The sequence below is a fragment of the Schistocerca nitens genome, chromosome 4, assembly GCF_023898315.1.
Source record: "Schistocerca nitens isolate TAMUIC-IGC-003100 chromosome 4, iqSchNite1.1, whole genome shotgun sequence".
Taxonomy (NCBI): Eukaryota; Metazoa; Arthropoda; class Insecta; order Orthoptera; family Acrididae; genus Schistocerca; species Schistocerca nitens.
The window spans coordinates 864,503,660-864,518,196 of NC_064617.1; the positions used below are offsets into that span (position 1 = coordinate 864,503,660).

At 38.3% G+C, this 14,537-nt stretch overlaps 1 protein-coding gene across 3 annotated transcripts in view; it reads right to left on the reverse strand.

The window, feature by feature from the left end:
• Window positions 1–14,537, reverse strand: part of LOC126253327 (ubiquitin carboxyl-terminal hydrolase 36) — a 46,209-nt gene that overhangs the window by 20,446 nt on the left and 11,226 nt on the right. For all 3 annotated transcript variants that reach the window (XM_049954593.1, XM_049954591.1, XM_049954592.1), the window contains exons 7-10: window positions 10,653–10,720; window positions 8,545–8,776; window positions 5,885–6,107; window positions 1,370–1,538 (exon numbers count right to left, since the gene is read on the reverse strand). In XM_049954593.1, the coding sequence (XP_049810550.1) occupies window positions 1,370–1,538; window positions 5,885–6,107; window positions 8,545–8,776; window positions 10,653–10,720 (692 nt within the window). The remainder of the gene's footprint in view (window positions 1–1,369; window positions 1,539–5,884; window positions 6,108–8,544; window positions 8,777–10,652; window positions 10,721–14,537) is intronic.

A 14,537-nucleotide genomic window follows, 5' to 3' on the forward strand; every position in this document is an offset into this window, starting at 1 on the left:
TACGGACCAAGAGTTATGAGTGAAGGAGTTGTCCGTGAATGGGTACGTTTATTTAAAAGTGGACGAGAAAACGTTCATGATGAAGAGAGGAGTGGTAGACCATCATTGGTGACTGACGAACTCGTTCAGACAGTTGATGCAAAAGTTCGTGAAAATCGACGTTTCTCAATGTCGGAGTTGTCTACTGGTTTTCCACAGATTTCTAAGGCTCTCTTGTACGAGATAGTGACAGCAAGATTGGGTTACCGTAAGTTCTGTGCACGATGGGTGCCTAAAATTCTTACCGACCACCACAAAACTCAAAGAATGGCCTCTGCATTAGACTTTCTGTCACGTTATGAGGACGAAGGAGAACCATTGTTAAACAGAATCGTGACCGGTGACGAAACCTGGATTAAGTACGTGAACCCTGAGACAAAAGAACAATCAAAGATGTGGGCACATTCAAATTCGCCTACCAAACCAAGAAAAGCCTCGCAAGATTTTTCTGCCAGAAAACTGATGGCAACGGTGTTTTGGGATGCCAAAGGGGTGTTGTTGGTTGAATTCATGGAACGTGGTACGACCATTAATCAAGACGTGTACTGTGAAACAATAAAAAAGTTACGACGGGCTATACAGAACAAACGCCGTGGTATGCTGACTTCCGGTATCGTTTTTTTGCACGATAACGCCCGTCCTCACTCTGCTCGCAGAACAACGGCCCTTCTTGAGTCCTTCAAGTGGGACGTTATCAGCCATCCACCTTACAGCCCAGACCTGGCGCCAAGTGATTATCACCTCTTCATGCATTTGAAGAAATGGCTCGGGTCACAGCGGTTTGATGACGACGAAGAGCTCAAAGATGCGGTCACAGGCTGGCTCCAGGCACAAGCAGGTGATTTTTATGCAGAAGGAATTTCAAAGCTTGTGAAGAGATACTACGATAAGTGCCTCAATCGCTATGGAGACTATGTAGAAAAATAGTGCAAAGATGTAGCTGTAAGATGTATATATTAAAATATTTTTATTTAAGTTGGGTGTATTTTTTTAAATCAACCGGAGGTTACTTTCTGAACGGCCCTCGTATTTATAAGAACAGTTCAGCTGACTGTGAAATCCCTTACATTCAATGTGATCAGTGACAAACTCAGAAATGGCTACATAGAACTTGTCCTTATTGAAACCAGATTCATGTAATAGTTTAAGTTGCTACTACATGAAAATGTAGTATTTTGTTCATTGCACTTTCAAGGTCAAACTTATCAATTTATAAACTGTGTTTACATTTTTACAGTTTTAGTAATTTAATGCAGCAATGAGAACGGATTATGTGACTTCTCAAAGCAATTGATTGCACAGTGTACAAATACAGAGCTTATCTACTGACCTGTACTTCCATTTGTAAGAGTGTTTTGTGATGTCACAGAAGTAACTGTTGCAGGTTTTGTAGACACTGCAGGCTGTGTCTGAGGTATATTTGCTTCAGATTTATCCATTTCATAGATGATTATGTATGCATTCATATCAAGAACTGAATTTAGTGATATAGGTCTTACCTGAAATAAATAAAAATAATGTCATTAATAATCAACATCATAATCATAATAAAAATGGTGTACATCTAGTAATCAACTTCTAAGTATTTTATAGCCATTTTTTGATTTCTTTGACAGGGCCAGATTAAGGACTCTACACATATTCTTAACACTACAGCAATTAAATGTACCGACCAAGAAAATAACTTTTCTAAGCACCATTTCTGTTATATGAAGTGGAGCAGTTAAACATATGTAATAATTTCAGTTTTCCAGCTCCAATCTAAATAGTTCAGAAGCTGCATTACTGCTAAAATTATCTGTTTAATACAATTACAGAACAAGACCACTGTAATTCGGATGGAACGTTGGTTTTACAGTTTATAATTATTGAACTTTACACAATGACGCAGTACAAAACCCAGAAGAATTTTATTCATCAAGATGGTTCTCTTCCTTCTATCTTCCAAAAGCGGACTTTGGCATTTCTTACACAAGTTTATCGTCACACCTTACTCACATACACAAACTGAATCAAAAAGCTTCAATTGATATCATAAAAGCAAAAAAATATTTGGAAAGAATTAGGGAAAGGGTTAAGAAAGGAATATTGTGGTGCAACATCCAACCAACACCAAGTTAAATACACAGCATGTACTGTGGTAGGCAAGTATGGGGAGGGAAATTGCTAGGATCCTTTTTAAAGGGACCATCACCCTGGCATTTAACTTTAGAGATTGAAGTCATTCTCACAAGGTATATGTTTCTCATCATGAAGCAAATGCATCATGGTTGCTGCACGCTCTGCATCAACCTGCTTCATCGCACAGAACATGCTCCTCAGCACTCTCCAGTAGCAGTCTGGGGCACATGGTGCATAAATTGCACAGTTTCTTTACAAAAATGGATGTGCATAAAATAGCTGTGTTGAATCTGTTAATGCTTGTCAAACAAAAGTAGAGGCAATCACGAATTAGATTCTGCAATTGTCGAATAATGCTGTACAATTATCTGACGCACGTACTAGTAAAAGTTATTTGTTAACTCAACTGAATGTTCATACCTTTTTCAGTTTTAAATGGAATGCAGTTATAGGGCCTAATGTCAGTTTGGGTATGCATAGTATCCATATTCTCGATGTTGCACTGACTGCCATCACTCTGAAGTAACGTACTTCATCAAACTGATTTTAAGACCAAGATTCATTTTGTAATTTCATATGAATGACAGTTGATATACAGGGTGGTTGTAATTAAGCTTTCCCTTTTAACACGTTATAACATGAAAACTAACTACCGTACGAGTCCTAAAACTGGTAGCATTAATGTCAAGAAATACTGTGGAATCAATTCAATTGAAACACTTTTAATGTGCTGCTACAGTACCGTTATTGCTACAAATGGGGCTCATATGATGCCCATCAATGTTCAGAAGAGTCTGAAACGCAGCACAGCAGAACGATGCATGTCCATAGGTATGCTTGGCTACCTCTCTTGATATGCTACGCTTCAGATCAGCATGTGTGAATGTTCCCCTGGTAAACTCTGCCCTTCAGGTTGCCCCACAACCAGAAATCATAAAGCCTGAGATCGGGTTACCGTGTCAGCCAATCATTTGGAAACTATCGGCTGATGATTCGATCGTTCCCAAATGTGTTTTGGAGAAGCAAGTCAACTTTATGAGCGATGTGCATCACCTGCTGGCAAAGCATATATCAGTAACGCTGGCCAGTCACACTGCATGTCTTTGGTCCTCCAGTGCCAGCCTGTTCAAAACAGAATGGATCAATGATGAATGTAGCCTCTAAGCCACACCATACAGTGACACATTCACCACACAGAGGAACTTCATGCACAGTGACCGGAAGTGAAGATACCCCAACTCGGCAATTTTGTGTGTTCACCTCACCCGTCAGAGAAAAATGAGGTCAGTCTGTCCATTGAATGGTCCAGGGCCAGCCCTCATCAACTTTAATCCTCGCGAGTGAAGTCAGCACATCGCTGTGCATCCTGTGGTGCAAGCTGCTGTACGATACGGATCTTGTACAGATACCATTTGAGAATGGCACGAAGCATTTTCTGTACAGTGGACCATGGGATGTTCTTTATATCGCTTGTCAGATCGCACAATTATTATGATTGTAGCGGTAACGGTGTGTCACGCCATGTAATGATCCCGAATTTAACAAATATTATGTGTAACCTTCTGTCAGTGTAAAATCATTGCCATTTGTATACAGGAAATATTCTTTTATAATAAGCTTGTCCACGGTCATCATACACACGGATAATAAATGCATGGCAGTAGACGCGTGATGCGCCCTGGCGCCACTACATTTTTCGTAATGCCATCTGGTGGCATAAATGTCTTCTTGGTCTGCACTCTCCAGAACTGTGTCTCTAATCTGCGAATGTTTGGTTTCACATACAGCCTGAAGCGCCATACCTACTTGCAGCAATCGCTAATAGGTATGTCTGTTGTAGTCTGTGCCACATTGTTTCAATCAAAGTGGAATGCTATAGCCATCCATCACTAAGATTTTTTAATTACTTTTGTATCAGATATTTTTTGTAGATATCTGATGCTGGATATATTCTGAAACGCATATAAGAGCCACAAAGTCATTCCTTGCCTGATGTTTTGACTTTTACAGTTCCGACGCAGTCAGCCTAAATACAGAACTACTGATCATAACCTATATTTAATATAGGTTGAGATGCGTTACTTTCAAGTTAAAATTATCGAATAATATGCCCATAGCATAATAAATAATATCATTTCCGTCCGTATCTCGTCTCGGGAACACACAAGAAATGTTTTTGTCAATCTTTGAATATGCCGTACATTAATTTATAACTTATTTGCTAAGTAAACTATAACACTTGATTTCAAGTTCATATCTGTCGTGACACAGCATGAGCACTGCCTGACGATTAGGAATAGTGCGCCTGTGGTGCAACTGGTTGTCAGACTCTTCCCTGAGCAACAACCAGTTCTCCAGTTGATTCAAACTTCTTCTTCTTCTTCATCATGATCCGCACAACAGGTGGAGAAAGACGACACTTCCGTAATACTTTCAGCCGGCAATATTCTCTAAGTGCAGCTGCAGCATTACTGTTTTTGATAATAGAGCTTCACCAATAATGCCCTGCTCCTTTAGTCCAAGCTCATGTTGACACGTCAAGAAGTCCACTGCAACTGTCATGTGTGAGAGCCTATGGCTCACAATGACTGATCACAGCACCTGGTGGCCACGATGGGAGCTGGACAGTGGTGCTGTGATGCATGGAAATCATGCACCCCATACTCTGGACATTAATGCTACCAAGTTTGGTACTCATACGGTAATTAGGTTCGTGTTATAATGTGTTAAATAGGGAAAGTTTAATTATAGCCACTCATATATATGGCTGCAGATTAAAACAGTGATCCAGGAAGTGGAGAACAAATTTCTTTTATTTCCGCCAATGATGGCAAAACTTTTGGTCCTTCGACTACCGGTTTTGGTCAGCAAGACCATATTCCGATAAGCAGCAAAACAGAAGAAATTAAATAAAACGAGAGAACAGAATACATCTTAAAACAATAAAATATGTCATAATGAAAAATTACTAGTTTCATGGATGTGAAAACATGCACTTAAAATATGACAAGGCATACATGTTTTATAACCTGTCCCAATATTGCCATAGTGCATCATCACAAAATACACACAAAATCAGCTTAGGATCATCGTACATATCTAAAATACTAGGCCACAGTTTTGCAGACTCATACTATATCTGTAGGAAAGTTCAGGCACAATGAAAAATAACTGCCAATACTTCTGCTATTTGGTGAGTGGTCCCCTTTACTCCTAAAATATTTTCAGAGAAACGGCTCAGAAATATTTACACAGACTACGCATGTTGCCTTTGGGGAATACAGTAACCATCCACAATAAGAAATTCAATTGTATTTTTCACCCTCAGGTAATACAAATAATATCACAATCAGCTGCATCTTCTTGGGAACAATGGGTAACATTAAAGTTCAGTAGTAGTGTATGGCAGTTAGTTTGGTTTTCTAATTTAGTTACCTAGTATTTTACTGTATTTTCCTCTCTCTTTAAACAGATATGACAATTTTCCAGGAAATCAGAATCAGTTACCAGCTACTATTTGTGCGAGCTGAGGTTGAAAAATACAATAAAAGGAATTAGTAAAGTAAAGGGACAAAGATGACCAGACAGGGACAATTTATTAGTGTCTACATGTGTTTACCTATTACCCACTTGTAAACTTAAGTCTGTTCTACATGTAGTTGGTTACTGACTGATAGGGGATTATTCTATTCATTACAAATGTCAGTGCAACTGTTTCACTTACTGAGCTGTCATCAAATTGATACCAGTGACCAGTGGATGTCTGGGCAACAGCTGTGTAGTGACCACAGTTTACAGATGAGCCCATGTGGAGAACAAGTGATGTCAATCTGTAAGTCAAAGGCTGTCCTCCACGGTACTGTGACTGTGGACAGAGGTACCTGGTGAGATCCAACCGCTGAGGAAATTCAACATGCTTATTCAATTTAGCACCCAACATGCTGAACCTACAAGAGAGCAACAATAATTCAACTTCGTACACACATGTTCGATATTATAAAATTCACATTACATACATAAAAAGTGAGCTTAATTTTAAGGAATACAGCCTGCTTTATTTTACATGTAAACACAATAGTAAATCTGTTACCAAGAGAGAAATCATATGTAAAATGTTTAGTTAATACTGAGATCTTACTATGGAAATTCCAGGTTGGAATATCAGCAATGTAGGAAAAAGATAGATTGTACTTACCATAAAGATGACAGGCACAATTAAAAGGCACTTACACATAAGATTCCTCAGAAAAAGAGAAACACACACCATTCATTCACACAAGCAAGCACACATGACCACCAGCTCAAGCAGCTTGGACCAGACTGTCACGTGGAATAGGAGCAGCAATATGGAGGGTGTGGGGAAGAGGAAGGGACAGTAGTGTACAGGAAGGGGGAGAGGAATGCTGTCTAGTGGAGTGTGCAGTGACTAGACTGCCAACAAGCACAGCATCAGGAAGTTGTGGGGCAGGAAGATGGGGAAAAAAGGAGAGGAAGAGGGAAAGATGGGAGGCCATATTGGCAGAAGGCGGCACACAAAGATGGTGGGAGACAAGAAAGGGGAGGAGAGTGATAGGACAGAGGGGTGGAAAGTTTTGGGTGGAGAGTGTAGGGAGTACACTACTGTAGGTTGAGGCTAGGATAGTTACAAGGGTGGAGAATGTGTTTTAAGGATAACTCCCATCTGGACAGTTTGGAAAAAATGGCAGTGGAGATGACCATCAAGATGGCTCGGGTAGTGAGGCAGCCATTAAAATCAAGCATGTAATGTTCAGCTACATGTTGTGCCACAGGGTGGTCTACTTTGTTCTTTGCCACACTGAACAGCATATCTGCTGTGACAAGAACTGCCTTGCCTAGTATGCTGAGGGTCTCACCAAGGCATTCACAGACAAGCACTACCCCAGACAAACCTGCAAACAGATCTCTCGTGCCACTTCCCATCACACAAACAATCCTACCAATACCCCCAAGAGCCAACCACAAAGGAGAGCCACATCCTTCAGCAGGGCTTTGATTATCTATCATCATGCCCTGAAATTATGGACATCCTACCCAAGATCCTTCCCAACCCTCCCAAAGTGATGTTCTGTTGCCTACCCAACCTCCACAACATTTTAGCCCATCCCCATGCCACTCCCAGTCCCAACCCCTTGCCACAAGGATCAGAGCCCTGTGGAAGATCAAAGTGCAAGACCTGCCCAATCCATCCACTCCACACTTGTCACATGCTTAACCTACCGTATCAGAGGCCGGGCCACCTGTGAAATCAGTCAGGTCACATATCAGCTCTGCTGCAATCATTGAACAGATTTTTTATATTGGTATATCTACTAACCAGCTGTCCACTAGGAAGAACAGCAACCGCTAAACTTTGGCCAAAACCAAAACAGACCACCTAGCGGCACAACATCCAGCTACACATATCATATTTTATTTCAATGGCTGCTTCACTACATGAGTAATTTGCATCCTCTCCTTAGCCACCACCTTTTCTGAACTACCCAAATGGGAGCTATCCTTACAACACATTCTCTGCTCCCATAATTATCCCAGCCTCAACCTAAGGTAACATACTGTCCCCACACCTTCCAACCAACAGTTTCTACTCCTTCTGCCCTATCACCTCCTTCAGTCTTGTCTCCCACCCTCGTTGTGTTTCGCCCTCTGTCAAAGTAACCGCCCATGTCCCCCCCCCCCCCCCCCACCACCACCACCACCACCCTGCCCCTCAATCTCCCGAAGCAGTACCTGCTGGCAGTTTAGTCTCTGTCTGTCCGCCGGAGAGTACTCCCCCACCCAGACTGCTGCTCCCATTCCATGTGACAGAAACATTCTGGTCTGAGCTGCCGTATATGGTAGTTACATGTACGTGAGGCATGCATGCTTTTATGAATGAATGGTATACATTTCTCTTTCCTTTTCTAGCAAAGGCTGCAGCCAAAAGCTTGTGTGTAAGTGTCTTAACTAAAACTGTCTGCAACTTAACATGTCATCTTTATGTTAAGTAGCAATCTATCTTTTCCTACATCGGAGATTCTCTTACAATGAGATACAATGTGATACAATTTAAGCACTTCTATATCCCCAAATAGTTTATTATAATATTTAACTAATTACTAATGCCGATACTTCAGAAAAAAGGCAAAAAAAGTAGTCCCACTAAACGGCAAAATCTAAGAACACATCGGAACAGTTTTAATACTGAACATTTTCTTTTAAGGCCCAAATTAGTGTTTACCTTTGGGTAACAAAACTTCCAACATTATCAGAAAAGTAGAGGTCACTGATTTGTAAAACTTACCATGACCACATGCATATCACACAATCATTTCATTGCAGTTTTGTTGAAGTAACAACAAAACAGCAGATAATAGATGTATTTACCTTTTAAGTTGTATGCAGAGGACCATTGGAGGTTTCTCAAGAGAAAATTTCTTGTTTGCAGGTACCTTCCGATGACATCTTTCACATCTATACGCATCATCACCCTCCAGCCTCTCGTGTGTAAAATATGCAGAGAGAGCATCCTCCAATGTGCTGGCCCTCCGTATATCCAGGAGGAGGTCCTGAAAGTGCTGGAATGTTGTGGAAACTGCACGGCACTGCAAGCATGTCACTGTAAAGACACAGATATATATTAAAAAGGTTCAGTTTGTCATTTATTTATAATACAACAAAAACTAGTAATATGCATAAGAACTACTAAACACAAATACCGTATAGTATTAAAACAACAGTTAAGCTGTCCACGTCGAATAGAACTTCTATTGCAATTTAATATTAATCATAAAACAAGCGATCCCAAGAAATGAAATAGCTATTCAGTGATTCAGCTGGTTTATATAATCCACCATGTGTTACCAGTAATATTTTTTCTGTTTAGTTACTGGTGAGCACGAAATTCTGCTCTCATTTTGTGATGATACTGGGTTTTATTTTTACACTGACATGGCCCAAGGAAAAAACGCACATCACTATGGTGCTTAGCATATTTCTTATGTCCACTTCAGTCTGGGTTAAAGCCAACCAACAGTGAAAACCTAAGTATGTAACAACAAAAAAATACAGTTAACATGGAAGATGATTATATCCTTCAACAAAATTTTGGCTGTGGATATTTAAAATAAAAAAAATTTAAAAAGAAACACTGGTTATTTAGTGATTGAGACTGTTACTGTTTACAGTTACTGACTGGCATTGGATACTTATAACTCGTGTGTGTGGTTTGGGAACTCTTTCTGGCTAGTAATGAGGAATGTATTACACAGATTTACAGAGACTTTGCAATTAAATTTCATTCACAAGTGTTGATGCTCCGCAGATCTTCCGGCATTTCACTAATTATATGGCGCTGCAAATTCCCAATACACAACAGCATCAAAGAAATGCATCGTTACCTGCAAGGTCATTAATATCTGTTGTTAACAATACTGTCCTACAACAGTTTCTTGGGTTAAAACAAAACCAACATTTCCATCTCATAATTTCATCCAGTTAAAAACGATGTGCTAACCTCTACTTGCTTGTAAGTCTTCAATCCAATCACAAAGCTGGTCTGATATTTCTTAAGTTCATACTTCGTTCACTTAAAGACAGTGTGGAAGTAATGAATGCTTTCTGTTGAAATATACAGATAAACTTAAGTCGAGGAATACAACTACAACCCATGTGCCGTTACCTACTTTCTCCTATACCTCCTGGACAAACAGTTATCTACTTTCGCCAGATCGCTCTTTGCAGAATAACTTAATTCCTACAGTGGAGATTTATGAACTACAAAAAATTCATTAATATGCGAACATATGATGTTTAAATAGATCTACAGCATATCTATGTTGGTAATATACGCCTTCTTGATATCCTTGAAAGGTGAAAATCATGTAAACCGAGAAAGAGGTAGTAACATCCATATGACAGCTACCTTAATAAGAAGTTTATCCTCAGAATGAGAAGGAATTATAATCAGTTAGGTGCTAAGTACTTCGCCTCGTCATAACCTCATTTCCACAGCATCCCAAAAGCTACTGTCTCTGAGAATCTGACAATGTACGTTGTCTCTACAGCAAATGGTAAAGTATCATAAAATTATCTACGTTTCATTTGAGGTTCATTTTAATGATACATTTACATACATACAAAATTAAAGCATCATAAAGGTTATTACTTTCTTACTCACAATTATTATTATTATTATTATTATTTTATTTTAAATTTTCCTTGCATTATTTTCCTGTACGTAAACAGCAGAGAACAAAGTTTATACGAGCACTAATAAAGCACAAGGTTTTCAAATGTTCCTGTCGTGTTTAGCCCAAAATGGAAATTCAACTACGTAACTGGAACTAAACAGATTAGGAGTTTACTTTCTGTCTGCTTTGGTCTTTGCCTCAGAATAACTTCTCACTCAATCATTCTAATAATATCAGTTTCCTATGTTTTCATTTTTGTACAAATAATGTAAATACAGGATATATAATATAAAGAAGTTTTACCTTCTGATCGAATGTAGCCACCAAATATTTGATTCAATGGAGTTGTTTCTTTGCTGTAGTTGTCCAACCTAAAACAACACACATTCCTTAGAAAGGAAAGGTAATATGAATCACCATATCATAAACTGCAAGTTCTTCAATCTTACTGGAGCAATTATTATACACACAGGATGTATTATCAGCAATGCGCACAAAGTAGATTGCAGAAAAAATTACTCGAGATATTTAAGATTGTCTCAAACGTAATGACAAGGCATTATTAAATTATTTTATTATACTAATAAATTTTGTACATACAACACATTACTCTTGGTAAAGAATGTGCATCATTATTAGTAAATTTACTCTGCAATTTATCTAGAATGAAGTATGAGCTACAAAATCTCAATCTTGATGCACATATGGAGGTAAGATCACGTCTCACAGGCTATGGAAGTGGTAATGGTTCATAGTTAGTTACATGTTCCATTGATCAACAGCACGGAAAAACCATTATGATGTGGAACGTGTCAAATGCACAAGAAATGCACACAGGAAACAAGTTTTTTCTTTTCTTGTTTACAATATAGTGTTATACCTAAATATTTGTATTATCTATCCCATTCCCTTAAATGGCACAAAATGCATATATTGTATCTATGGGATAGAAGGAGTTGTCATGGAGGTATGATTTCAATTTGTTTTTGAGACTATTACTGCTGTCTGTCAGACATTTTATTTCATCTGGTAATTTATCAAAAAGTTCTATAGCAGCATATTTTACCCCTTTCTGTGCCAAAGATAGGTTAAGTAAAGGATAGTGTAGGTCTTTCGTTTTTCTGGTATTGTAATCATGAATGTCGCTGTTGATTTTAAACTGGTCCAAGTTGTTGAGAAAAAATTTCATTACTGAGTAAATGTACTGTGAAGCAGTTGTAAGAATTCCTAACCTTTTAAACAGATGCCTACAAGATGTGCGACCATGAACCCCACACATTATTCTAACTACTTTCATTTGAGCAGTGAATACCTTTTGCCTAAGTGTGAGTTGCCCCAGAATATTATTCCGTATGACATCAAAGAGTGGAAGTATGCAAAGTATGTTAAGCTTACTAATTTCTAAATCCTCAAAATTGGCAATTATTCTGACTGCAAAAGTTGCTGAACCTAGCCGCTTTAGGAGATCCAAAATATGTTCACCTAAAAACTTAGTATGCTCTACCCTGGCTACCGACTTCTTTTGATGTGTTATGTTTATTGAAGGAATTATACTTTTTGCAGCAGAAAATTGGATGTACTGTGTTTTTTCAAAGTTCAGAGCGAGCCCATTCGCAGAAAACCAATTAATAATTTTTTCCAAAGACCTTATTTGTATAATTTTCTATCAGACTTTCTTTTACCGGATTAATAATTATGCTTGTATCATCAGCAAACAGTGTCAGTTCAGCATATTGTATCACATAAGAAGGGAGATCATTCACATATATGAAGAACAGGAGGGGACCCATGATCGAACCTTGTGGAACACCTAATGTAATTTCACCCCAGTTAGATGAAGTGGAAAGCTCCTTTGAATCACTTGAAGCATATAAAGAGACTTTTTGCTTCCTGTTCAGTAGATATGACTTAAACCACTCATATGCTGTTCCATTTATACCATAGAACTGTAACTTCTCTAACATAATGTCATGGTTCACACAATCAAATGCTTTGGATAAGTCACAGAATATTCCTACTGGTGACATTTTACTATTTAAACACTCTATTATGTGGACAGTGAAAATGTATATTGCTGTCTCAGTGGAACAGCATTTCTGAAATCCAAACTGTGGTTTACTAAGTATCCCATTACTGTTGAGATGGCTAACTACTCTTGAGTACATTACTTTCTCAAAGATTTTTGAAAATGCTGTAAGCAAGGATATTGGCCAGTAATTACTGACATCTGTGGTTTCCCCCTTTTTGTAGAGAGGCCAGACAATGGCATATCTTAACCTGTCTGGAAAAATACCCTGAGCCAGTGATGCATTAAATATGTGACTCAAAACATCAGCTGTAATTGCTCCACATTGTTTCAATAACTTGTTAGAGATGTCATCTACTCCAACAGAACATTTATTTTTCAAAGATTTAATAATTTTCCTTATTTCACAAGAGGTTGTTAGATGAAACTTAATCTGACTAAAATTTTTCAAAACTGACTCTTCCATGTACTGCCTGGCTTTTTCTTGAACTATTCTCACCAATTTTTTCTCCTACACTTAAGAAGTGATTGTTAAATACATTGGCTACCTGTGTACTGTTGGTTAAGATGGTCTCATTCTCTTTAACAGTAATACTACCTACCCCAGTGGTTACTTTTCCTGTCTCCCTTCTAACAACATTCCATATTGATTTTATTTTATTGCTGAGTTGTTAATTTCTTCTCTAACATACACATTTCTTGATTTCCTTACAACTTTTCACAGTATTTTACAATAATTTTTATAGTGTAAAACTACTTCTGGATCTTTACTAGTTCTTGCTGTCTCATATAGTTTTCTTTTTCTTTCTAAAGACACTTTAATACCTGTAGTAATCCAAGCTTTCTTTGAAAAGTTTGTGGTGTTACATTTAGCAATTTTCTTCGGATAACAATGTACAAAAAGGGATATAAATTTATCAAGAAATATGCTGCCTTTATCATTAGCATTAGGCTCATTATATACATCTTCCCAGTTTACATTTCCTAAACTATCTATAGATACCGGATTGAGCACCCTCACACTTTACTTGATGGTTTCTGAAATGTACACCCTGTTAGGTTTTGTAAGTTAATCAGTTGTGCATCATGGTCAGATAATCCATTTACCACAGGGAAAGTGTGTGTTTGTTCTACATCCTCCTGCTGTACAAATACATTATCTATTAGAGTACTACTGTCCTGAGCTGTACGTGTAGGGAAATTGATCACTGATTCTAAGTTATATGTTGTTAACAACACTTTTAGTTCACTTTTCCTATCAGAACTGCTTAGAAAGTTAACACTGAAATCACCACAGATTAATAACTGTTGCTAATATCAACGCTACATTATCTAGCTGAAGTTCACATGCACAAACCTCAAAGTGTTGATCAACACAAAATTTGCTTACTTCAACAGTTCTGTATTTATACCCATATTTTATGAAAATGGCAACTCCTTTATCCATACTAGATCTACAAGTGTAAGATGCTAAATTATACCCATTTATACTGGTATTTTCCATCCCCACTGTTTCATGGTGCTCAGATAGACAAAGTATATCAATCTCATTCTTATTTTTGAGATCATCTAAATACATTATCAGCTCTACTTTATTTTTCATTCCCTTGATATTTTGGTGAAGTAAGTTGATACCACTCTTAGCTTTATCCCTATTTGCTGTGCATGCAATTTCTTTTCTTCTACTTTCCTTGGTTGTTGTCTGTCTGGAATTTGGCTTTAACCTAACAAAACCTGTCTGCCTGGTTCCAAATTTCTACGGCAACCACCACACTTGTCACACATGGTTTGATAGTAAAACATGACCTAAAAGCAGAAAATAACTTGTGTGACTGTGGCCCCCCTTACAGTATCTGCCAATAGAGAAGCTAACTTATCTTTCCCCTTCCTATTAAGGTGCAGGCCATGTGTAGTGTAACCCCACCTACCAACAGCATATCAACTGGAACAACACTCATGTGAGACTTTGCCGGTGTCTGGAGCATCCTGTTCAGCTCAGTGTTAACACACCTTACAGCAGTGTTTACCCAGGGCTGATCATGGCACTGAAAGACCTCCACAAACCCCACATTCATGTGCCCAGTTTCTGCTCCTATTTTGTCCAGATCACTCCTAATACTGTATCTTGGATTCATAGCCAGGCTGTTTCCTGTTCCCCCACT